The sequence below is a fragment of the Macaca fascicularis genome, chromosome 2 (assembly GCF_037993035.2).
Source record: "Macaca fascicularis isolate 582-1 chromosome 2, T2T-MFA8v1.1".
NCBI classification, from domain to species: Eukaryota; Metazoa; Chordata; class Mammalia; order Primates; family Cercopithecidae; genus Macaca; species Macaca fascicularis.
In genome coordinates this window covers 163,340,746-163,365,079 of record NC_088376.1, presented here as the reverse complement: position 1 = coordinate 163,365,079, position 24,334 = coordinate 163,340,746, and the positions used below count along the sequence as shown (strand labels likewise).

The following is a 24,334-nucleotide window of genomic DNA, read 5'->3' as shown; positions in this document are numbered from 1 at the left end:
GCATCCTCTCGGGCTGCAGCTGTGGCTGTGCACGTTTGGCTGGGGCCTGAGTTGGGACCTGTCTATGAAAACACGTGCTGTCTCTCCCCTCTCCGCCTCCTGGCATGTGTCCTAGCTGCCAGGGGTGCTTAGCAGTGGCTGTGAGATGCCAGAGTCTCTGCGGGCCCCATCGAGGGAAGAAGCTGCCAAGTGGAACCAGGTCAGGAAAGATCTGTGGTCTGTGAAGGTCTCCGTGCAGCTGCGGGGGGAGGATGGCAGTGTCTGGAACTACAAACCCCCAGCCGACAATGGCGGGAAAGAGATCTTCTCCTTGCTGCCCCACATGGCTGACATGTCAACCTACATGTTCAAAGGCATCATCAACTTTGCCAAAGTCATCTCCTACTTCAGGTAGGACATGGAGACTGGGTGGTTGGGTGTGGAAAGGAACTGGAAGTAGCCAGGAGGTTCAAAGGACCTGGGGTAGATCCTGAATTTGGGAGATATTGGTGGCAGAAGACCCTCCTTTTCCTGTGCCCTGCCCCCCAGGGCAGCCAGTGCTGTGGGGACGTAGAGGCCTCGCTGTGTGGCTGGTTAGCTTTGTGGCTGTGGGCCTGCCAGTGTCTCTGCCTATCCACCTGCCCAATGGAAGCTAACAGTGCTTCCCCTGCAGGGCTGTTCTGTGAAATAAGAACACATCTGAAGAGCCCCCAGCACAGAGTGGGCATTCAGATAGCCTTTCCTACTCTCCCTTAAAGGGGCAGGAATCACATGTTGACAGTTCCAGACCAAAGAATGAGAGAAATAGACAAGATAAGACTGCGAAGGCCGTGGGGAGGGTGGGTGGTCCTCAGAGCTCAAGGGTCAGGTCTCCCCAGAGCTAGATATGGAGGCAACAACCACGGGGCAACTGGGGTTAGTGGGAGACATGGGAACTTCCTGGGGTGGCAGGAACCACAGCCCCAGAATATGTCTGCAATCTTAGGGTTAGGGATGGTGCCAGGTGTATCTGTCCTTGGGTAGGCCACCTTGCCCTGCCAAGCCTGGTCAAGCGGGGCTGAAACACACCCGCCAGAAGCTCCTGGTGTCTTCAGCAGGTTGAGGGTAGGTTATGGTCTGGGAGCCCAGAGGTGCTTCTCTGGCCCTGTAGGAGTCATGCATGACTTATTTAACGGGGTGATGCTGACAGCAGGTTTGGAATGGGGTTCAGATGGTGGCAAATTAGCTTAAAGGGGCAGGGAGAGAAGCCTACTTATAAATGTGGACATTAGAAGATCTTGGTGAAATCCAGTGACTGACAATTTAACACCAGGGCTCCCCACTTGCTATTTCTCATGGCCACCAATGTTGAGCACAGTGACCCAGGTGTCACTGCCGTCTTCATTCTCAGATAGAAACTGAGGTTCCCCGAGGATAAGAAACTTGTACAAGGTCACAGCTAATCCATGGTGGAGGGTAGATTTGGAAGTACCAAAGCCAGCTCGATGCCGGGTCCTAAGCCAGGCAATGGGAAGGCACAGAAGAACAAGATCAATTCCGTGGCATTTGTAGCTCAGTGTTACGGATCTAAAAGAAGGATGGGTGCCAGTAGCTCAGGGCCGGAATTCCCAAAGAGGCCAAGGCCAGAGGTAGTGTTTCCTCACAACCCAGAGTAAGCAGCCTCCCTCTCAGGCTGTGACGCTTCTTTCTTGTAAGGAATGCCTCCTTACTGGGGAGGTGGGGGTCCCTCCCAGGTTGGGAGGGAGTGGTCCCTGCAGGACCAGAAGGGTATCCGTGTAACCATAATCTCAGAGGCTTGTTAAGCCACCTCCATGGTGAGGCCTGTGCTCCGGTGATAGGACTGGGGCTGCAGGCATCTGGGCTGCAGGGAAACAGTAGAAATACGTGTGTGCACCTTAAACCCAACACTGACCGCAGGAAGCAAACATCCCCACTGCTGGAGCTCAGGCCAAAAGGGCGGCACTTGCACTCTGGAGAGGGGAGACTGCATTCTGGAAAGACTTCTGAGAGGAGCAAAGACATAGCTTGGCTTGAGGGGCTAGCAGGATCTACTAAAGGGGCAGTCATTCCAAGGGGGGAAACTGAGGCAGAAAGGAGGCGGCCAGGGACTAGAAGCCAAAGCACTGGGTGTAGGTCAGGAGTTGTATAGGAGTTGAAGGAGATAGGGCCAGGCTGTAAGGGACCTGGATGCCAAGCTCAGTGGGTGGAGTTCCCAGAGGTAGCAGGGGAGGAGAAGATGCTGGGGGACAGAGCTGTCTGCTGGGTTGTGAGGGGAGAGATGAGAGGCAGCCAGACAGCAGCCACAGTCATCCTCAGGGAAAGGAGCCATTCTCCCTCTTCCTCTCGCCCCCAACTTCCGGATTATGGGATGGCAGCTGGGGCTGGCCTGTGGGCCGCCTCCCAGGGAGCTGTCCTCCCCTCCCCATCCTTGCTGCCAGGGACCTGCCCATCGAGGACCAGATCTCCCTACTGAAGGGGGCCACTTTTGAGCTGTGCCAGCTGAGATTCAACACAGTATTCAACGCGGAGACTGGAACTTGGGAGTGTGGCCGGCTGTCCTACTGCTTGGAAGACCCTGCAGGTGCCCGAGAGAGCCTGCCTGCCCTGGCAGAGGGAGGGAAACACTGCAGTTGTGGGAGGAAGGGAGCTACGCCAGGATATGCAGGTTCTGGGAGGGCAGGGCAGGAAGATGGAATGGTGGAAAACAAGATATTGGTGAGGGATGACAGGATCTTGGTCAGGTTGCTGAGAAGCTGCCCCTCCATCCTGTTACCATCCACAGGTGGTTTCCAGCAACTTCTGCTGGAGCCCATGCTGAAATTCCACTACATGCTGAAGAAGCTGCAGCTACACGAGGAGGAGTATGTGCTGATGCAGGCCATCTCCCTCTTCTCCCCAGGTGAGGGTCTCCCCTAGGTTGCCTGACATTCCCCCAGCCTTATCTGCCCTCCCCAGGGAAGGTCCCAATCCATGGCCTTGCTCCTCATTCACTGTGCAGCCAGGATGGGGGCTGTCGCTGGCTTCTCCTGGGGTCAGTGGGTGATGCCCAGCCCTGGTCTTCCCTCACTTCCCTGCCTGGGTGACTCCAGCTCTGGAATGTGGTTGGTGAGCAATGCCCTGACTCTGGGCTGGACTGAGCTTGTCTTTGCCTCATGATCTTGCACCACACCTCCCTCCCCTCCCCTCCAGACCGCCCAGGTGTGGTGCAGCACCGCGTGGTGGACCAGCTGCAGGAGCAATACGCTATTACTCTGAAGTCCTACATTGAATGCAATCGGCCCCAGCCTGCTCACAGGTGAGCACAGCAGGGGGTGAGGACCCGTGAGGGTGGTGTGAGGGAGCCAAGGTTCAGGGAAATTGCCCAAGGCTTCACAGCCAGAGGGTGGCATCTGGAGGTAGAGCCAGCCAGACCAGGTCCAAAGCTCACACTTTTGAGCACTACCTAACCACTTCCCAGGAAAAACACAAGCAAACAGGGGACATGTGGCCCAGAAAGGGACTTCTATACCTTCACTGGTCCTCCATAGCTCCCGTGACCTAGTGCCCAGACTGATGCCCACAGGCCCAGAGACAAACTTGGATTGTACTGAGCCCAAGGCCATGAAGGGTTAAGGCCAACACTGAGTATTAGAGTGTGAACTTATAACCTGAAATCCTTATTTGGCCTGCACAGCTTTCTTTTTGGCTTGGCATCCTTTGCTCAGCCCTTCCTTGTATGGAGGCAGGAGGCTGGAAGTGCCAGCTTTCTTTTCCATCGTGGGGAGACTGAGGCATATGGTACATCTCAGATACTGGATCCAAAGCTAGTTCCAGGAAGGGATTCCAGCCTGCAGCCCCTAACCTCCACGACGACTCTGCTCAGTCCTGGCCCCTGGACATGAATGAAGGCAGTGACACCCATACCCCCAAACTGGTAGCTGCAATATCTGGATTTTCCCACGGAGGTCTCTGCGTGCAAAGATGCAGCTCCCGCAGCCGGGTGTCGTGGCTCACACCTATAATCCCAGCACTTTGGGAGGTCAAGACAGGAGGATCCCTTGGAGCCAGGAGTTCAAAGCCAGTCTGGGCAATATAGCCAGAGCCCAACTCTAGAAAAAATTAAAAAAATTAGCCAGGTATGGTGGCATGTGCTCTAGTCCTAGCTACCCAGCAGGCTGAGGCTGGAGGTCTCCTGAGTCCAGGAGTTTGTCACTGCAGTGAGACCATTATCGTGCCACTCCACTCTAGCCTGGGTGACAGAACGAGATCCTGTCTCTTTCAAGAAAAAAAAAAGACACAACTCCCATGGATGGGGTGGGAGTGGGGAGAGTACTGGGCAGGCTGTTCTGCCTTTCTCATCCACAGCGTGAAAGAGAAGCTTACGGAATTCAGCCAAGCCTTGCCTCTTGGCTGACCTGAAATGTCCAGAGATTATGCTTTTGCAGCCTCAGAGCAGCCCCGAGGCTTGCGGGCCAGGGAAAGGGCGGGCTGCACCCCCAACCTTTTCTCTGGCTGACACGCAGGTTCCTGTTCCTGAAGATCATGGCTATGCTCACCGAGCTCCGCAGCATCAACGCCCAGCACACCCAGCGGCTGCTGCGCATCCAGGACATACACCCCTTTGCTACGCCCCTCATGCAGGAGTTGTTCGGCATCACGGGTAGCTGAGTGGCTGCCCTTGGGTGACGCCTCCGAGGGGCAGCCAGACCCAGAGCCCTCTGAGCTGCCACTCCTGGGCCAAGACAGATGGATGCTGCCGAGAGCCGACAATGCCCTGCTGAGCCTGTCTTCCCAGGGAACTCCTGCGAAGACAGCTGGCTAGCATTCCTCAGGAAGGACATGGGTGCCCCCCACCCCCAGCTCAGTCTGTAGGGAGTGAAGCTGTGGACCCTTATGTGGAGAGTACACTGACCTGTAGGTCAGGACCATCAGAGAGGCAAGGCTGCCCTTTCCTTTTAAAAGGCCCTGTGGTCTGCGGAGAAATCCCTCAGATCCCACTAAAGTGTCAAGGTGTGGAAGGCGAGACCAGGGCTGGGCCATCTGGGGTCTATGCCCACATACCACGTTTGTTCGCTTCTGGAGTCTTTTCATTGCTACCTCTAATAGTCCTGTCTCCCACTTCCCACTCATTCCCCTCCTCTTCCGAGCTGCTTTGTGGGCTCCAGGCCTGTACTCATCGGCAGGTGCATGAGTATCTGTGGGAGTCCTCTAGAGAGAAGCGAAGCCAGGAGGCCTGCACAAATGTCAGAAGCTTGGCATGACCTCATTCTGGCCACATCATTCTGTGTCTCTGCATTGAACACATTTTTAAGCACCGACAATAGGTAGCCTGCTGTGGGTTACACAGCGTTGACTCAGATATAGATCCTGAGCTCACAGAATTTATAGTTAAAAAAAACAAACAGAAACACAAACAATTTGGATCAAAAGGAGAAACGATAAGTGACAAAAGCAGCACAAAGAATTTCCTTGTGTGGATGCTGAGCTGTGATGGTGGGCACCGGGTACCCAAGTGAAGGTTCCTGAGGACATGAGTCTGTGGGAGCAAGGGCATAAACTGCAGCTATGGGTGCGTGTGTGTGATCTAGCGTAGGTAGGTCTGTCCCCATCTGATGGGGCCTGGGTTTGTTCCTGGGGCTGGAGTGCTGGCTATGCTCTGTGACAAGGCTACGCTGACAATCAGTTAAACACACCAGAGAAGAACCACTTACATGCACCTTATATTTCTGTGTACACATCTATTCTCAAAGCGAAAGGGTATGAAAGTGCCTGCCTTGTTTATAGCCACTTGTGAGTAAAAATTTTTTTGCATTTTCACAAATTACACTTGATATAAGGCATTCCACACCTAAGAACTAGTTTTGGGAAATGTAGTCCTGGGTTTAATGTCAAACCAAGGCAAGAGAAATTAAATAATGAACTTTTGGCTAGAAGGGTAAACTTTTTTTGGCCCTTTTCTGGGGAAAATAATGTGGGGGTGTGGAAATAGAAATACACACAAACATACATATTTTTACTACTAATTTTATTATTGTCCTTCATAAATCTGAAGACTCTGGCGTAAGAACATAAAAATGGTGCAGCACACCAACATGGCACATGTATACATATGTAACAAACCTGCACGTTGTGCACATGTACCCTAGAACTTAAAGTATAATAAAAAAAAATTTATACAACTGTTGTTAAAAACAAAAGAACATAAAAATGAATTATTTAACTTGGCTTACTTATAAAATGATTATTCTGTATAAAAGTTTAACATATGTGCATACCATAGTTAAAAATGTAGGCCAGGCATGGTGGCTCACGCCTATAATCCCAGCACTTTGGGAGGCCAAGGCTGGCGGATCACAAGGTCAGGGATCGAGACCATCCTGGCTAACACAGTGAAACCCCATTTCTACTAAAAATACAAAAAATTAGCTGGGCGTGGTGGTGGGCACGTGTAGTTCCAGCTACTTGGGAGGCCATGGCAGGAGAATCGCTTGAACAAGAGAGGTGGAGGTTGCAGTGAGCCGAGACCATGCCACTGCACTCCAGCCTGGGCGACAGAGCAAGACTCTGTCTCAAAAAAAAAAAAAAAAAAATGTAGGAATTGAGTTAATTTTAAACGTCTAATATTCCATTCAAATGAAACTTCACAGTAACTGAATTTTAAAGAACAGATAATTACTTAGCTTTTGACATTTTACAAGAAGCAGGCCAAACTTTGAGGACATGGTAAATCATCAGTAATATAAATCAAAGCAAGTAAACATATTCTGTCATCCCTCTGACTTTACCAGACTTTTCTGCATTAAGGAGATATAGGGCGCACTTATTTTTAGAAAAGATACTGAGGGGAAAAAAGAGCTTCTCTTTCCAAACTCAGTGAATACAGCTTTTGCTCCCAGGAATTTTGTTTAATTACGAATCCATTTGTAATTAGAAATACAAATTTCTAATTTGGAAACATAGATTTCATTCCAGTGTATTCATAAATCATATGCATCTCCCTTTCCTTACTGAAACAATTCGAGTGCTATTTGTTCAAGAGCCTGAAACTGTTGTTAGCTGTAGGACAGGGTAAGGCGAGGTTAAGATGGAATGGAGGACAAATTTCCATCTTCCAGTCTTGATTTAAAAACTCCAGGGCAGTTCCCCAAACACTGAATTGATATATAGATTTATATAGATTATAAAAACTAAGCGTATTTCAAGAGTAAGGAAAGATTCAATGTTAGATGCACTGAGGAGTTCACACAGGGGACTTCCTTTCAGTAGTTTTGTGGATCACAAGTTTATGGGACTAGGAGCCAGATTGTAACTTTCCTACTCCAACATTTGGGTTTCTTCTTTACTCCCTTTCCTGAACTTTTGAGTACGCAGAATGAAGCATCAGTTTTTAGGCATCCCTGTGACCACTTTTTTTTTCTAGGTCAGTGAGGAGAGGATGGAGTCAGTCTCCAAAGCTCAGGACAAAAGACCAAAGCAAGCTACTGCATACCATCTGCCCCCTCATTAGTCAGGGCCACTCAACAGCCTCTCTCTACCTGGCCCTGAACTTTGTCTAATTAAGTCTTGATGTTGATGACAAATCTGTGGGGAGGGCCAGAGTGGCCACTCCCTTCTGGAGGTAAGGAGAAACATACATATGATTATCCATCCCTTCCTAACTCCTAACTTGTGGGCCTCATTATGCCATCTTCCACGGCAGCTTGGTTTTTCCTGGTAGCTTTCCCTTTATGTCCCTCAGCTCTCCTAAATCCGATGGTGGTGATGAGTGAAATATACCTACACTTGAGAAATGTGTGACCCTCCCAACACTTTTGTTCACTTCCTTTCACAAACTTCTCAACGACAGGGATCTAAAACCTGATCTCTCCTTTCCTCACTACCTTCCTAGAACACATTTCAAAATGACATCTACCGGCTGGGCATGGTGGCTCATGCCTGTAACCCCAGCACTTTGGGAGGCTGAGGCAGGCAGATCACTTGAGGTCAGGAGTTCAAGACCAGCCTGGCCAACAAAGTGAAACCCTGTCTCTACCAAAAATGCAAAAATTATCTGGGCATGGTGGTGTGTGCCTGTAGTCTCAGCTACTAGGGAGGCCGAGGTAGGAGAATCACTTGAACTAGGGAGGCGGAGGTTGCAGTGAGTCGAGGTCGTGCCACTGCACTCCAGCCTAGGCAACAGAGAAAGACTCTGTCTCAAAACAAAACATAACATAACAAAAACAAAATTACATCCATCATCACTGCTCTCCTGAAATAGGATCCCAAAGGACTGTTTGTGGTCAGTACTTCTTGGAAAGACTTAAAAACGAAAAAGGCAGTCTTCCAGGATTCTAAATTGAAAGGGTCTTGCAGGACACTAACACAATGTTTAACTCAATCCCAGAACCTATACAAGACAGACACCCAAATGCACTTCAGTGCCAGCAGGAGGCCCATTGAACAAGTAACATCTTTTTTCACTAATCCAATCCTCCCGTCGCCTCTACTGGTTAAATGTGTTTAACTGTTTTACAAATGTTAGTGGAATTAGCCAACCCCAACACCACAGTAAATAAATAAGAGGACCACACTTTATCGAATATAAATTTGTTTTTATTGAAGCAGCAGTCACATGACCTTATATCTAGCCTTTAGATTAGGCCTGACAGAGTGAGCCAGCCCTAAAAAAATGATGTTTCTTTTTGCACTAAGAGACATAACATGTTTACATACATCATCCAGTATTGGAAATGAGCAGACTCAAACACAACATGTGTTGGTTACCTGGGAGGTACAGCCCCACTGTTTGTGGTGTCCATATATTTTACAGAGACTCCCAAAGACCATTACTAATAGGATGAAAGTTAAAAGAAAATACAGCCACACCAAATCATGAACACAGTAATCAAAGACAGCAGCTTATACACGTTTAAAAACTGTCCCTTTCAGAGTTGTTTTCTTTCTTTTCTAAGCAGTGTCTGCAAAGCTTCCTCTACGTCAAATCCAAAGGTTTCCAAGATGGAAGCTGCACCTCTTGGGGCTACACAATGGAATAAAATCATTGGAAAGAACAAGAAGTGGTATTCATATCTTGTTTTTCATAACAAAGATTAATGTTTCCCTAATTAGAGGAACGGAAATGGTGATGTGACTACATATTGCAGTGGCAAAATAGTAGGGTGAAGAACGAGGGTTGGGTACTGAAATAAAGACCACACACTTGTGAATTTTAATTTCATTTCCAGGCTAACCTACTTTTTATTTAATGCAAATTACAGTACCAGTTAACTATTTCCAAACCAAGTCACATAGAACAAAATGTATTTACAAGGGAATGGGGAAAGGGAAAAAAAACATTGAGCATACTTTTCACAAAAAAGTTTATATTTAAAATGAAAAAAAAAAATCAGTCACAGAGGCATTCAAGTAGTAATAATGTTATACAGATTTTGCTTTTCCTTTATATCAAGACAGATTTGCACAAGTGTTTGCAATAGTTTGTATACAACCCACAGTCCTTTATATATATATATATATATATAATAAATTTTGTTTTTTAGGTTTGTTTTTAAGATGGAAGTGGTCACGCTAATTGGTATGTGTACAGGCCCAAGTGATCCATCGGCAACACATTTATAAATGCAAATTTTACAGGCAAGCAGATTTTCATACATCTATCTGTATCTGCCTGTAGACAGATATAGTAAGGAAAAAAAACTTTAAAATTAACACAAGGAAGTCTACTTTGTCAAGCTAACCCCTTATGTACTGGTTGTCATTTTGCTTTTATTGTGGAGGTGCAAAACGGAGCAACAAACTTGAATAAAACGGCATAACCCTTGTGAAAATAATCCAAACCCCAGGGATTACTTTCAAAGCCTCTCAAAGGTAGATCTCAGTCTGGGACTCTACTGTGCTTCTAGTTGTCTCTTTTATTTTCAGCGGCTCAGGTTTCCACCAGAAAAGACAGATTTTATTGTAAAGCATACCTACTTTTCTATACAGGGGAGGAAAGTGTTTGGCTCTGTGATTAGATGATCACTAACATGAACAGTAGGAATCAGATATAATTTCAGTTGAAAACAAAGAAAACCCCCCAAATGTCTGGGGATCTGGCATTGGCCAAACTTCCTTTGGAAGATTCCAAAGTTAAATCCTTTAAAAAGGAAGGGAAAAATAGATGAAATGCCAGTGTCTTTATATCCACAGGGATAGAGAATATAATAGTCCTCTCAGAAACCTTTGCATTGGTGCAGACAAGATGACTGGTTAGGCATACTTTGTTAAAACATAAACCAAAAATGTGTGTCTAAAAATTAAGAGGACTTAAAAAAAAATGACGCAGCATGTCATTGGAAAGAAGGTGCAGTCTTCTGCCTTGCTGGAATGAATACACGATGTTTCAAAAATAGTAACCTTTGGTTTGGTAGTTTTTTCTTCTATTCAAGACATTTTATATGGAGTACTTTGAGGCAAAACACTCTATTTTTCTTTCAAAAAAGGCCTTCGTGTTGGGCACACAGTAAGAATTAAACTGATTTTTTAGAAAGAAATTAAAATGATATTTCATTGAACAAGGGTAGAGATGGCGGGAGGGAGGAAATGGGCTAGGAGTTCCCTTGTTAAAACAACAGTCCTCTATTGGCACGGTGGCACTCCGTGCAGTAACTGCTAGTAATTGCACTATAGCATTTTAGACCACTGACGTATCAAAACCTGATACTATTAAGAAACTTCGATTTATAAAAAACCAATTCTCTCTCTCTCTCATTTGGGAGGGAAGTAGATAAAAGAGGAGAGAGAGAGAGCATGGAAGGCTCCCAGAATCTGCTGTTTTTAAGACCCATGGTTAGGGCTTGTGGAAGAGACGAGCAAAATCTAGTCTATTCGATATCCTCCAGCTCTAGGGCTCCCTGGTGCTACACTAAGTCCCTGAATGGACTAAGTATGAAATGAAACCGGTCACTGCTACTGAGGAGGAAACAGACATTCAGAACAAAAACAAAGGCAGGGCTTGAACGAAATGAGATTACGAATATGGTTTCCTCTTCCCACTCCTGAGTATGGTATCACTGAAACTTAACTGTGGAAGGGGCAAAGATACTGTTATGAGTGAGTTATTATTTCAAAGGGAAAGGGGGTGGACAGGGAGACATGGATACAGGAAACCAATTAAAATTTAAAAAGGAACAAATTAAAAAAAAAACAAAAACAAACACATGGAAGCGAAGGCACTCCAAACTATATAGATACACTATACATTGCTAGAGTTATTGTTACAATAATACAGGCCGGTACCTACTGTACAGAGTTAAAACTATATGGCTTTAAAAAGCTCGTCTACATTTTGTCTGATTATTAAACAGAATCACTGCCCTGAACAGTAACTTTTTGCTCATTAATAACAGTTCCTGGGTCCACATATTTACATACAAAACAATAAAACTTAAATTTAAAAACATAGAAAGAAAATATAATGTACAAGCTTGAATTTGGTGAGGAGCTTTTTATTATTATTATTATATACAAAAAGATATTCAGAGACCTGGATCTCACTTGTATAAAAGAGTTCTGTGATCCCACCATGATCCTTGAGAAAGAAAAATCACACATCTCAGCCCACACACACACACACACACACACACACACGCACGCGCACACGCACACACAATGAAATGAGAGAAAAGCGTGACTTTTCTCTCTTCTTTTACCCCAGTTGTGGGGGGCAACCTGTTTCCTAAAATAAGCACTGATTTTTGTGGACTCTGGCAAGTATACCACGTCCAGAGCAATGTCTGTATCCAAACGCTTGCTGGGCAGTTGGATCTGAACGCAGGTCCATTTCTCTATCACAGACCTGCCTTTTCAGATTCTTTATAAATTCTGTCTGAAAATGGTCTATCAAAGCCATTACCTTTAAGGAGTTATGCTGCCAAATACTCTGATTTCAGGCTTCTTTCAAATCTTAGCTTTCAGAAGCACTTTATAAAACATAAAATTCAATTTGTTTGATTTGGTTTGACTGAGCATGTTTCCTTTCTCATGAACTCTGATATATCCAGAGGTTTGTGAAACCCCTTTTGTGGCCCAAGACCTCAGCTAAACAGCCAGTGAAAACCAAGATGGCTCACAGTTGTCTTTCTGGGTACTGGTTCACTTCAGCAGGCAGGACAACTCTCTTGGAGAGTCACACACACAGTTAAGGAGCAGGACAGGGTGCTAGGGCCTGCAGGAGGGCTGCCAACAGACTCCATTTCCGAACCCTCTGGAGGACAAGACCCATAACATGACCTAAGGTGGCAATGAGGAGGGTGAGGGCAAGTTACACACAAGCAAGGGCTCAGCTCTGCAGCCCTACAGTTACCAGCTAACCTTGGAAGGCATGTGGGGAAGGAGCGGGTAGGAGGGAAAGGCGGCCATCACTCAAGTGATCTTTAAATGTGAAGTACAACTGATTGTGCCTTAAAGATTCTAGGTCAAGTAATGGCCCATAAGCACCAAGGTGACTAAAGTTCATTTTAGAGTATATAAGGCCCACATAGATGCCAACCTTAAAAGTATAAAACAAACTAGTCATGAAAATCTATTTCCTCACGGCAAACATAGTCCTTCAATCCTCCTTGCATTCCAAGGAATATTGCTTTTTCTTCAAAAAGAGAGACTGATTCTTACACCATTTACTGATACACAAAGAAAACAGACACAAAAACTCTTAACTGGGTGTGAGGGAAACATTCTTCTCATGCTTCAATCAGTCAATTTTGATACTGTAGACAAAAAAAAAAGGCAGTATTGAATATATGTATATATAATGTATATACACACATTTATATCATCACTTTCCTATAAAGTCAGCAGGTATAAGTGACTATCATTCTGATGTATAGTTTTTAATATTCCTACCATCTGACATGCATCAATAAATAAATGTAAAAAGCATGAGGTTAAAAAACAAATACAGATTCTAGATTTGGATTTAAAATTAGAACTATGTGTAGAATGTGGCTATTTCTGCAAGCTCAATTTTCAATTAAAAAATATGAAAAATAAACCAGTAGACGACTGTTACAGTTCACATTATTTAACTACAATGTCCTCTCAAGTGTATCTTTCCAAGGGAAGTAATTTTAGAAAAAAATCTGGAAAAACTTATTCACAGTGGTGAGATGTATTCCTGGCCTGTCCCCTTCCTCTGGGCTCGTCAGTCTTTGACCTCAGCAGCTAGCTCAGCCTGCTCAACACCCCTTCCGTCTCCTCCCAGGTCACTAGTTTGAAACTGTGCTAAGATTTGCAAAGAACTTTGGTCAGGCAAACAAAGAGCCACCTGTAGAGCATGTGTGCCTGAGTCTTGCTTGCTGCTTCCCCTCTGGCAGCCTCCTGTACAAGCCTCTACATCACTAGCGCTGACTGAGAGCAAAACAAAACCTTAACAAATCTACTAAGAATCTTCCCTGTAGAGTTCCAAACTTTACTGACCTCCCTGGGTTACGAATGATACACATTTCTTTGTCTGCCACACCTGCCACCAACATGCCAAAGGCAAGTCTATAAATACCCGAAGATATGGATTAATTTTACAAGTGACATTTAAGTCCCCGTTGAGTTATACCTGCTAAGCTCCCAACCAATTTCAAGCTGTGCACTATACCAAAGTCTGGCACTAGACTTTAAAAGAAAACAAAGTTCAAAAAAAACCCATCAGCACAGAACAAAGTTTTCTTCTTTTGTGGAAGGGGCATGAGGCAGGACTCCTGTTTTTAAAGTATACAACAGCAGACTTTTAATAAAAAAAGATTGTCGTGGGAGAGAGATTGTGTGTTCTAGTGCTCCGCTTTCCCCCTCCCCACAACCCCTCCCACCCCCTGGATCTCCCTCAAAGTGAGAATACAATGAAATTGGTTTGTATTTATAGATATTTTACAAGGTTAAATAAGAACAACAATAATAATAAAAAAATTGAACACTAAAATGAACAGGTTTTTTTTCTCTTTTTAATATTCTTTCCAAACGTGACCAGTGTTGCTGAGTGACACTCAAGTAACTGGTGGTTTTTCCTGTGCAGCTGGCTGCTCGGGACCGTTCAGGTGGAGTTGGAAGCTGATGCGGAAGCAGCATTATTGGTCTGTCCACGGTCTCCAGTATTAGCATCTGCAAGTCAAAAAGTCCCAAAAGAGAGCATGAGCAATGCTACAACAGCGAAAGAGAACAAGTACACTGTTCCAACTGCAGGCTGTGAATTGTATGGCCTTCCAAGCTGTTATTTGGAAGGTTGTTTTAAATAAGGCCAACACTATGAACTCTGAATTTCTCTTTTATTGGATTTAAGTTCATGCCTCACCATGGTCCTGGTACAGGGAAAACAGTGTCTTTGAGTAAGTTACAGACTCAGGGAGCCAGAGACCGTTTCAGTCAAAGCTCTTGCTACAGCTGGGATCAGCTGTATATGAACACTCAGCTGGAGTCTAGCTCACTTGAAAATAAATGAACAGTGCACAGCTGGGAAAACTTGCTAAAAATTCTGAACCATGTTACATCTGCTTAAGTGAGTAAATGGGTGGAGGCAATGAAAGTAACGTGGGTCAGTGTTCATAGGCAGAACAGTCCTTCTTCATTATTCATAGAGATGGAAGATAGACAACCAGCAAAAAAGAAACAGCAAGTGCAGTACCAATTCACTCAGTCAATTTAATAAAGCATCTTGTATCAACAGATGAATGGATAAAAGAAAATGTGGTATATACACACAATGGAGTAATATGTAGCTGTAAGAGAGAATGATGGGAGGCTGAGTGGGAGGGCTGCTTGAGTCAAAGAGATTGAGGATGCAAGTGAGCCAAGACCACCTGGGTGACACAATAAGATACTGTCTAAAAAAAAAAAGAAAAGAAAAGAAAAAAGAAAAAGAATGAGATCCTGCCATTTGCAACAACATGGATGGAACTGGAAGTCATTATCTGAAGCGAAACAAGCCAGACAGAGAAAGACAAACTTTGCATGTTCTCGCTGATTTGTAGGAGCTAAAATTTAAAACAATTGAACTCATGGAGATAGAGAGAAGGATGATTACCACAGGCTGGGAAGGGTAGCGAGGGTGGGGGAAGTGGGGATGGTTAATGGGTACAAAAAAAAAAGAAATAATGAGTAAGACCTAGTATTTGCTAGCAAAACAGGGTGACTATAGTAAAAAAAAAAAAAAATAACTGTACATTTAAAAATAACTAAAGGTATGACTGGTTTGAAACATAAAGGATAAATGCTTGAGGTGATGAATATCCCATTTATCCTGATATGATTATCACACATTGCATGTCTATATCAAAATATCTCAGGTAACCCATAAATATATACACCTACTATGTCCCCACAAAAATTAAAAATTAAAAAAAGGAAAGCATCTTGTAGTCAAATCCTGACTTAGAACTTACTTAGAGCTTACTTTGCCCTAATCTTTTAGAAATACGTACAACTCTACAACCATGGTCTCCTTCCCCCTTTTAAGGTCCATTATTATTTCACAGCATCCATTAACATTTAAGTGGGCATCTAACTGTGTCCAAATTGGTTTAGTAGATTGCTGTTTTAGTGGCTATCAAGCTGCATCCTTGTCATCTCACTAATGACTGGGAAAGTACTGCTAGCCAAATTTTTTCCCAGATTTCACACTAAGCCCTGAGCAAGAGAAGTGGCTTGACTGGGATGGGCAACTTTGAAAAGCCATCTCTCTAGAAGCCACAATGCCATCAAGGTTGGTGACACCAAAAGGCAGACTCAGAAGTTTTTTGTCTCTCTAGGACTGATGGGATTTGTGGATCTACCATGTGCTATGGTGAGCAGAATAACCAATGTCATGGTTGAATGTTAACATTTGGTCCTGGATCTTTCTACTTTGAATTTCTGAATTAGAGGGAGACACAAAAGACCCAAGGACACATAGGGAACTCTATGATGGATTAGCTGTTCAGTTTCTCATTTCTAAAGCCAATCTATAAAAATTATACTTCCTAATTTCCTGATAATCTGCCCTTATATACATTTAGCACAGCCTTTGGGGAATGAATGCGAATATCTCTTAATGTGAATGATTAGGTTTAATTCATTTAATTTCCTTCAAAATAGCTAAAGCTGCTTCTAATCTCGTTATCATGTACACAAGTTAAGATATTATGGCATCGGAATCCACACATGAGGTTCATATAGCCCATGGCATGGGGTCATATTAATTTATCGGTATGGCAAATGAACAGGTGGCAGGAAAGGGTACATGACATAGAACCGACTCTCCAAAGCCAGGATGACCACCTTTTCTAATAATCACTGAGGAACTATGCTAACACTTCATTCGTACCTTGTGACCTTCCTTAGGTTTGCCCTGTTTAAAGGAAGTTTTACCCTCAATGATCATCCACATTCTGCGCATCAATAACCTAACATCAATTCCTGTCTAGACCACAGATTCCTCCAAGCCTTTCTCAGATAAAAATGTTCATTTTCATGATTCAGGCACAGGCTGCATTAAAAAAAAAATCCAGAGAAAACCTGGAACACCACAAACCCATGCTTATTGCAGCGTGTCACATGCTCTGATGACACTCAGAACCTATGCATGACCATCATCAAACAGCATTTCCTTCTCATTTTCAGTACGGGAAGATAACAGGTAGAACTGTCATTCTGGTCTTCCCCAGGACTTAAGAAAGGCACTGATCATCAGAAATTTATCTATCTGTTTGACCACTACATCAGCACCCATGCCAACATGGAGAGCAGCTCTGGCCACAGCACCCATTAACTACACTGGCTGACATCAGCCAGGGCTGACTTCAGTTTTACCTCATCTACATGGCCACCAGCCCATTTATGTTAATGGGCTCTTTAGCAAAATCCTATTTGGCACCAATGTGCAGATGTCCTTTCACTGACTACAGTCTGTGAGCTTGTGACACTGCCAAAACCAGTCTCCTCTTTCTTGGATACATTCAGTGACTGCTTGCATGATCACAGTAAAAAGCACAAGCCTTTTTTTTATTTTATTTTTATTTTATTTTTTTTATTTTTATTTATTTATTTTTTTTTCAGACTGAGTCTGGCTGTGTCGCCCAGGCTGGAGTGCAGTGGCCAGATCTCAGCTCACTGCAAGCTCCGCCTCCTGGGTTTACGCCATTCTCCTGCCTCAGCCTCCCGAGTAGCTGGGACCACAGGCGCCCGCCACCTCGCCCGGCTAGTTTTTTGTATTTTTTAGTAGAGACGGGGTTTCACCCTGTTAGCCAGGATAGTCTCGATCTCCTGACCTCGTGATCCGCCCGTCTCGGCCTCCCAAAGTGCTGGGATTACAGGCTTGAGCCACCGCGCCCGGCCTAGCACAAGCCTTTTAAGTGAGCATAAAACCAGAAACAAATTCACTTTCTGAATAAAATTTGATGGACACCCATGCTCTTCAGATCTGTAATTACCTCATATTTTTCTCTTCAGTTATTTTCAAATCACTTAGTGAACATAATTTTAATGGCTAATTATTTTGATTATAAATATCCTTGATATCAAAAGTCACAGTCCTATAGACATTCTTCAAAAAAACTTGCGCCTGATGCAATGAGCTCCACTTAAAATCAAATCACACATGTCCTGCTGAGAAGAACACAGTTCTCTTTTTCAGAGGAAGACAAAGTACAGAGAGGGAAAAAGTAAAACAAAAAAGGCAAAGTTCTATAAATTCAATACTCAATAGTAGGCTTAAAAGACCACCCAATTACTGACTGAATAAAGTTACATCTCATAATCTCTACAATCCCATCATAAAGATGGACTGGCCCCTTGGCCAAGAAAAGTAGGAGGAGCTGACCTCTTGGTGGCTAGGAAGAAACTAATTCAAGAACAATCAGGAAACAAGATAACACAGATTAACATCTTTTTAGAAATAAGAAACGAATTTTGGCACATGCTTATTTTGTTCCCACCATCATTCTGTAAATTTATTTTTACACAATGGAATCTGAATTAATGAGTTTTCTATTAAAAATGTTTATTCATTTAAAATTTTGATAAATCGTCATTGGATTTAGTGTAATTTCTGTAACTTTTCTTCTCAAACATTTAAATAGTGACTCCATAACATAAAAACAATAAAGTTCATTTGCTTCTCCTTACATTCCCTTCCCATTACATATGCACTGGTAAAGTGATGCTAAATGGCATTATGGTTTAAAAGAGAGGCTAAGATCATTTTCATTATAAATGATCTGACTATAGATCATTAACCAACTCTACAGTCTCTTGTTTTCCACCAGAGATGCTCTTCTGAACTTCACACTGATATATCTTTCTTAAAACTAAACCAACTCTATAAACATTTATTGAGTATGAAGCCTACTTGTACAACTTAATAGCTGTGTGATTTTGGAACACATTATTTAATCTCTCTCTCCTTTCCTCACTGGTAAATGGTAGTGATACTACCTACCTAGGAAATTAGGCCTATGAAGTGCTTAGCATAGTATCTGGCATACAGCAATTGTTCAATAGATGGGAAGGTAAAAGGGACATCTAAAAACACATATATGTATAATCTAGTGTGACTGCAATAACCAACATCAATAAAGTAAATACTAACGACAGCATACTGCTGACCAATATGCCAGACATCACACTAAGTATTTTGTAGTCATGTCATTTAGCTCACACAGCAACCCTGAGAAATAGGTACAACTGTTACCTCCATTTTGCAAATAGGAGAAAGGAAGCACAAATAGATTAAGGAATGTGCCCAAGACCATGTAGCTAATAAGCAGGGGAGTGGAACACAGAGCACAAGGAAGGAGAATGATCCATATTATGGGCATTAGGGGGCAGCAGAAAAGATTTCCTAGCAAAAGAAGAAAAGAGATTAAGGTGACTTTCATTTAGAACTAACCTCAATAAAATCACTGTGATTTCTACAGGCACATTTCTATTATCTGTAAGAGACGTTACATTAAAAGAGAAGAGTGAGTTTGTGATAAGAAAATTTAACAGCACAGTTACTTTGTTTTCAGTATGGGGTGTACAGAGAAATAAGTGCTCTGGAAACAACTACAGAGCTAACATTTCACTGACTTTGAAGCTTCCTATAAACCAACCCCCATTATCACCTGTCTAATACTACTATGGAAAAACAAACAAGTAACAAAAAAACTCCCCCAAACCAAGGATGGACTTAAGAGGAAACAGACAGAACAATCAGCTTTGTGGGGAAGGAAAGGAAGGTACAAAATCATCCTTACACACTGTGGTAGCTACTTTCCAAGATGACCCCAATGATTCATGCCTCTTGGTATCCATGCCTAATGCAGTCCATTCCCACACTGAATAGGACTGACCTGTGTAACTAATAGGATATTCCAGAAACAACGGTGTGTGACTTCCAAGGCTAGGACATAAAAGACATTGTGGCTTCCGCGTTGCCTTCTTTCTTGGATTACTTAGTCTAGGGGAAGCCAGCTGCCATGATGTGAGATACTTAAGTAGCACTATGGAGAGGGCCAGTTACTGAGTGACTGAGGCCTCCTGCATACAGCCAGCACACATTTGATAACCACATGAATGACAGCCACTGTGGAAGTACAGCCTCTGCCCCCAGGCAAGTCGTTGGATGACTGCATCCCTAGCTAATGTTCTGACTATGTCACGAGACTCTGACCCAGAACCACCTAGCTAGGCTGCTTCTAAATCCCTGACCCACAGAAACTATGTGAGACAATAAACGTTTACTCTTGTTTTAAATAGCTAAATGTTGGGGGGTAAACTAATATGCAGAAATAGGTAACAAATACATATGTCAAAGAACTTAAATGACATTTAGGGTTTGCATTCACAAGCCAATGAGGGAATCACTGACAAAGTCTCCCTACATAATTAGGTGTGCTTCTAAGAAACTGTACAAGACAAAAAAAAGATTATATTAGATTTAAGTCTTTTTTCCAGAATTGTTTTCTCAGGAATCAATTATTTTCTGAAAAATTCATGGCTCTATGGCTTTGTACCAGATACTGCAAAGCAAATTGGCACATGTATTAAAACCAATTTTATTCTGTGTGACATAAGATGTAAAACACAACTTAGGCAATCCCACAGTGAAGCCAAGGGTAGAACCCTTAAGTATCAGGTTCCCAAAAGAGTCCATAAGGCTGTGATTTTTGTCCTGGAGTACATTTTCGTATGTAAAATTCCATATCTGGTATACATACATCTCTTTTTATAAGACAGGATCTACAGTGTTTTTTTTTTTTTTTTTTTTTTTAAGATTCTCAAGAGATCTGTAAGAGTTGTTAGATAATGGAGTCATGGATTAATGGATCAACTGTCTCAATACTGAGGAAACGGCCCCACTCAAATGCTCAAGTCATAAACACAGAAGTTCTTGCCTTGATTCCTTGCTGTCTGCATCCCCCCACCCCCCGCCCACAAATGGTCCTGTCCATGCTCCCTGTCCCAAATGTGGTTGATCAAAGGTCCAAATGAGGAGCAGGAAGGAGAGTGAATGGAAGGTCTCCACTTACACCTACTGCCAAAGGATTTAAATGAAAAGAGAGTAAAAACAAGGAAATGGGTTGGGAGGAGAGAGGGAAAATAAACATAGGAGACAGGATTCCAAAGGCTCTGCCACCATGAATCAGTATTCTGGATCTGTGTGTCCATAAAAATTTAATTCTTCTAATTTATTGAAATGCTCACTATTTGGCCCAGCAGCAATCACAGAAATGTTCTATTTATATTCTCTAATAGAGTAGTTGCTAACTACATAAGGCGATTTATTTAAATTTAAAGTAACTGACATTAAAGATTAAAATTCAGTTCCTTATTTGTTCTCAACACATTTCAAGTTCTCCAAAAGCTACAAAATTATTAAATATTTTATTATTTCTATTGCTGGCATATTAGTAAAATAACATATTTTAGATATATCAAATGAGTCTTTTTGTGTTTTACATGCACTTTATAAGTACACTTGGAAACATTAGGTTTTTTATTTTTTTGGAGACAGGGTCTCACTCTGTCACCCAGGCTGGAGTGCAGTGGCGCAATCTCAGCTCACTGCAACCTCTGCCTCCTGGGTTCAAGGGGTTCTCCTGGCCTCGCAAGTAGCTGGGAATACAGGCACACACCACCATGCCTGGCTAATTTCTTTTTTTTTTTGTATTTTTAGTAGAGATGGGGTTTCGCCATGTTGGCCAGGCTGGTCTCAAACTCCTGGCCTCAAGTGATCCGACTGCCTCGACCTCCCAAAGTGCTGGGATTACAGGTGCGAGTCACTGCACCCGGCCAGGTATATTTTTATTCCCTTATTTCCTTTACTATGCTCTTGCCCAACAACAATCTCTTGCAAGCACATTTTATGTGTTTCTATTTATCAGGTGTCCTCTTTCTATAATAGTTAAAAATGTCTTATGACAGGTCAATCTCTCTAGAAGATAAAATTAACAGCCTGGGAGATATTATTTATACTGTGTACCTAACTCAGGATGTTCCTACTCAAGCTGTTCCAAGTGGAAATGCTTCTACTGTAAAACTATGTCTTAGATGTTAGTGTTATTAACTGGCACATGAACAAACAAGATAATTACAGAGAATCAAAGTATACCCTAAACTTATATTTAATTTGAAATTATAATTTACACTCATGAAATCAAAGTACACCTGTAAGGAAAAGATATGGCACAGAACACTAAGGTAGACTTCAGTGATTATAAAAATAGAAGTAAAATTTGGATGCCTGTGAGTCAACCCATCCACCAGGATACCTAGAAGACCTGTCAATAAGACTGTTTATATTTGATCTGCTGGCAGCTGAGAGGTCTCAGTTCCCTGTGAGGTCTGGGGCAGGGCACATTTTATTTAAGAAGTTTGGCTGCTCAGGGCAGAAAACTGAAGATCATGGGAACACACAGGTAACATTTTCACCGTTCCTTTAAGTTAAAATGCTTAATTTAGGAATAAAGAAAAAAAAAGGGACATATAAATAAAAGTAGGTGACTTTAGGCAAGGAACTGAGGAACACTTCAGGGATACACGGAAAAATGTCTGATAGGGGATTCCAACTTAATCCAGATTTTAAATTACTTTTAGAGGGGGGGAAAAACCCAAATAAAATTTTTGACTTGATAGGAGAGAACATGTTTTGCACAGAAAGCGAGAACTTCTAGAAGTGATGTCTAGGACTGCTCTGGTGAGAATAATGACTAAGCTGGTTTGATTTTAGGTATCTATATACAAACTCACAAAGTGAACCTGAAACTCTAACATGGGGTAGATATAATCTCGGTGTCAGTGAATTTGTCAAAATGGTATAGTTCAAAATGGAAGTCTGTATTTCAGATGCAGAGCCCACAGGAGGAAACGGATGCAGCATTGTACCTAAAAGAGATGCACATAGTAATTGGCTATCAAGTTGGTAACACCTAAAAATGTGTATGTGCACACATGCACACTGTACTTCCCCTACTCCCACTCTACGAGGAAATGGGGCAATGGGGAAATAGAAAAGTACCTGTATTGACAGTGGGGAGTATGAACTGACAGCGGGACAAGCTTTCGGAAAGCAATTTGACATTAAACTTTAAAATTCTTTATACTTTTTGACTCTACTTCTAAAAATTTAGAAGAATAAGTACAGCTTTATGCAAAGATATCTTCAAAGCATTTTTCAGAACAACAAAAACAAAAAACCCCATCTTCAACACAAACCAAATGTCCAAGAATAGTAAGTTAATTATGGTATAGCCTTAGGATATTGGCTGAATACTATAGTCATATACCTTCACCCTCTAAATAGCCTAAGCCCATTTTTTAAAAAAGCATGTCTCTCTGCCCATTCATATACAGACTAAAACATAATGTTATGTGTGATTATCTTTGAAAGTAGAATAGAGGTAATTTTTATTTCCTAAAATAACTATACACTATTATGTTCTTGATAGACAAAAATGCCTTTTTTTTTTTTTTTAAAGTTGCAGACTTTTATGAAATTTAACATCTATTTGGGTTAAGATAAAGAGAAAACAGGAAGAACTTTACAAAGAAAAACAACAGGGCATGCACTGCAGCTTCTACATTAGACAGAATATGAATACAGCTTTCCCAATGTCCACTGTAAAACTGGCCCAAAGGCCAGGTATAATATTAATAGTACTTGGGGAAAGGATGAGGGAGGGTAACTCTCATTTTAGAAAAGCAAGCATCTAATAAACTGACCATTTGCTTAACATTTCACCTCTCAAAAACAGTAGAAACAAACAATGAGAGAAATTATTCTGTGCTTAATTCTGCCCAACTAAAAAGAATTGGCTAGTATGTAGGTAACAGGAATTCTGAGGTGAAAATAATTGTAATTGTAAGACAAAGGGGCCACCAGCCATAGCAAAATCTGAACCAGATTTTAGCCAGATGAATTTTTAGAAGTTTGAAGAACAAACAGGTATGATTCGGTGCTAAAGTCTTCAAAAGAGGCTAACAACTAACAAGAAATAGAAAAGTATGAACAAACTTTGATCAAGTAATTGCAATAATCTCAACGCAAATAAAGTAACAGCAAGAGCTTTTCAAACCAAGATGAAGACAAGTTAAGTTGGCTCACCACGTACAATGACCTCATCCAAATGTTATCATGATTCCCTCTTCTGTTAGAAGGGTTTTCAACTTGAAAGGATGTAACAAAAATCCTAATAAAAAAAATGTGCCTCAAGAAAGGTAAGGGCAATGTATACATTTTAAATGTCTTTAAACTCACAATCTATAGTCCAAGAAACAAATCTAAAATGGATTACAGAAACTCACAGCTTACAGATATTTAGGCACTAGAAATTTCCCCAAGTCTTAAAAACAACGGTTTGATTTCCATCTTTGATATGGTTACTTTTCTTTTTTTTATGGAAAAAAGCTGAAAGTTTTCTTAAAAGAAAGAAGCATTTTACAAAGTGTTTTTTTTACAACCTCCTCATACAAATGAGTATTTTAAATGTTGGTCTGTAGTTAAGCAAACAAGAGGAATGACCAGTCACTAAGAGGAATGACCAATCAACTAAGAGACCACCAGAAGAGTAATTTCTAGGAAACCCAGTCCAGTTCCAATTAATTTATCAGTAACTTGAATAAAGGCAAAACATTTCTAGTAGGCTCTGCCTTGTCCTCTTTGATATGTTTTATTAGTTGCTTGGATAGAGGTAAAAAACTGACATGTTTATGAAATGTACAGATGACATACAATTGTGTAGAAAATCCAACACCCTAATACTTTAGAACAAATCCAGGATTAGGAGTTAAAGCTGTCATTAGTATGGAGGGCAAGTTAGCTATCATTAACATTTGAAGGACTTTTACATGGATCTAGATGGTTCTGTTATAATTTCACAGTAGAATCACTGACTGG

The 24,334-nt window shown here is 42.3% G+C and overlaps 2 protein-coding genes across 6 annotated transcripts in view; one reads left to right on the top strand and one right to left on the bottom strand.

Moving 5' to 3' along the window:
* Positions 1–6,166, top strand: part of NR1I2 (nuclear receptor subfamily 1 group I member 2) — a 32,919-nt gene extending 26,753 nt beyond the window's left edge. For both annotated transcript variants that reach the window (XM_005548054.5, XM_005548053.5), the window contains exons 5-9: positions 116–390; positions 2,418–2,560; positions 2,762–2,878; positions 3,169–3,274; positions 4,482–6,166. In XM_005548054.5, the coding sequence (XP_005548111.3) occupies positions 116–390; positions 2,418–2,560; positions 2,762–2,878; positions 3,169–3,274; positions 4,482–4,626 (786 nt within the window). In that variant the 3' untranslated portion in view covers positions 4,627–6,166. The remainder of the gene's footprint in view (positions 1–115; positions 391–2,417; positions 2,561–2,761; positions 2,879–3,168; positions 3,275–4,481) is intronic.
* Positions 6,167–8,528: 2,362 nt separating this feature from the next.
* The window catches only part of GSK3B (glycogen synthase kinase 3 beta), a 269,831-nt gene continuing 254,025 nt past the window's right edge, over positions 8,529–24,334 (bottom strand). For 3 of the 4 annotated variants that reach the window (XM_005548051.4, XM_005548052.4, XM_045384687.2), the window contains one exon: positions 8,529–14,085. In XM_005548051.4, the coding sequence (XP_005548108.1) occupies positions 14,018–14,085 (68 nt within the window). In that variant the 3' untranslated portion in view covers positions 8,529–14,017. The remainder of the gene's footprint in view (positions 14,086–24,334) is intronic. The other variant, XM_045384686.3, reaches the window with a different exon arrangement.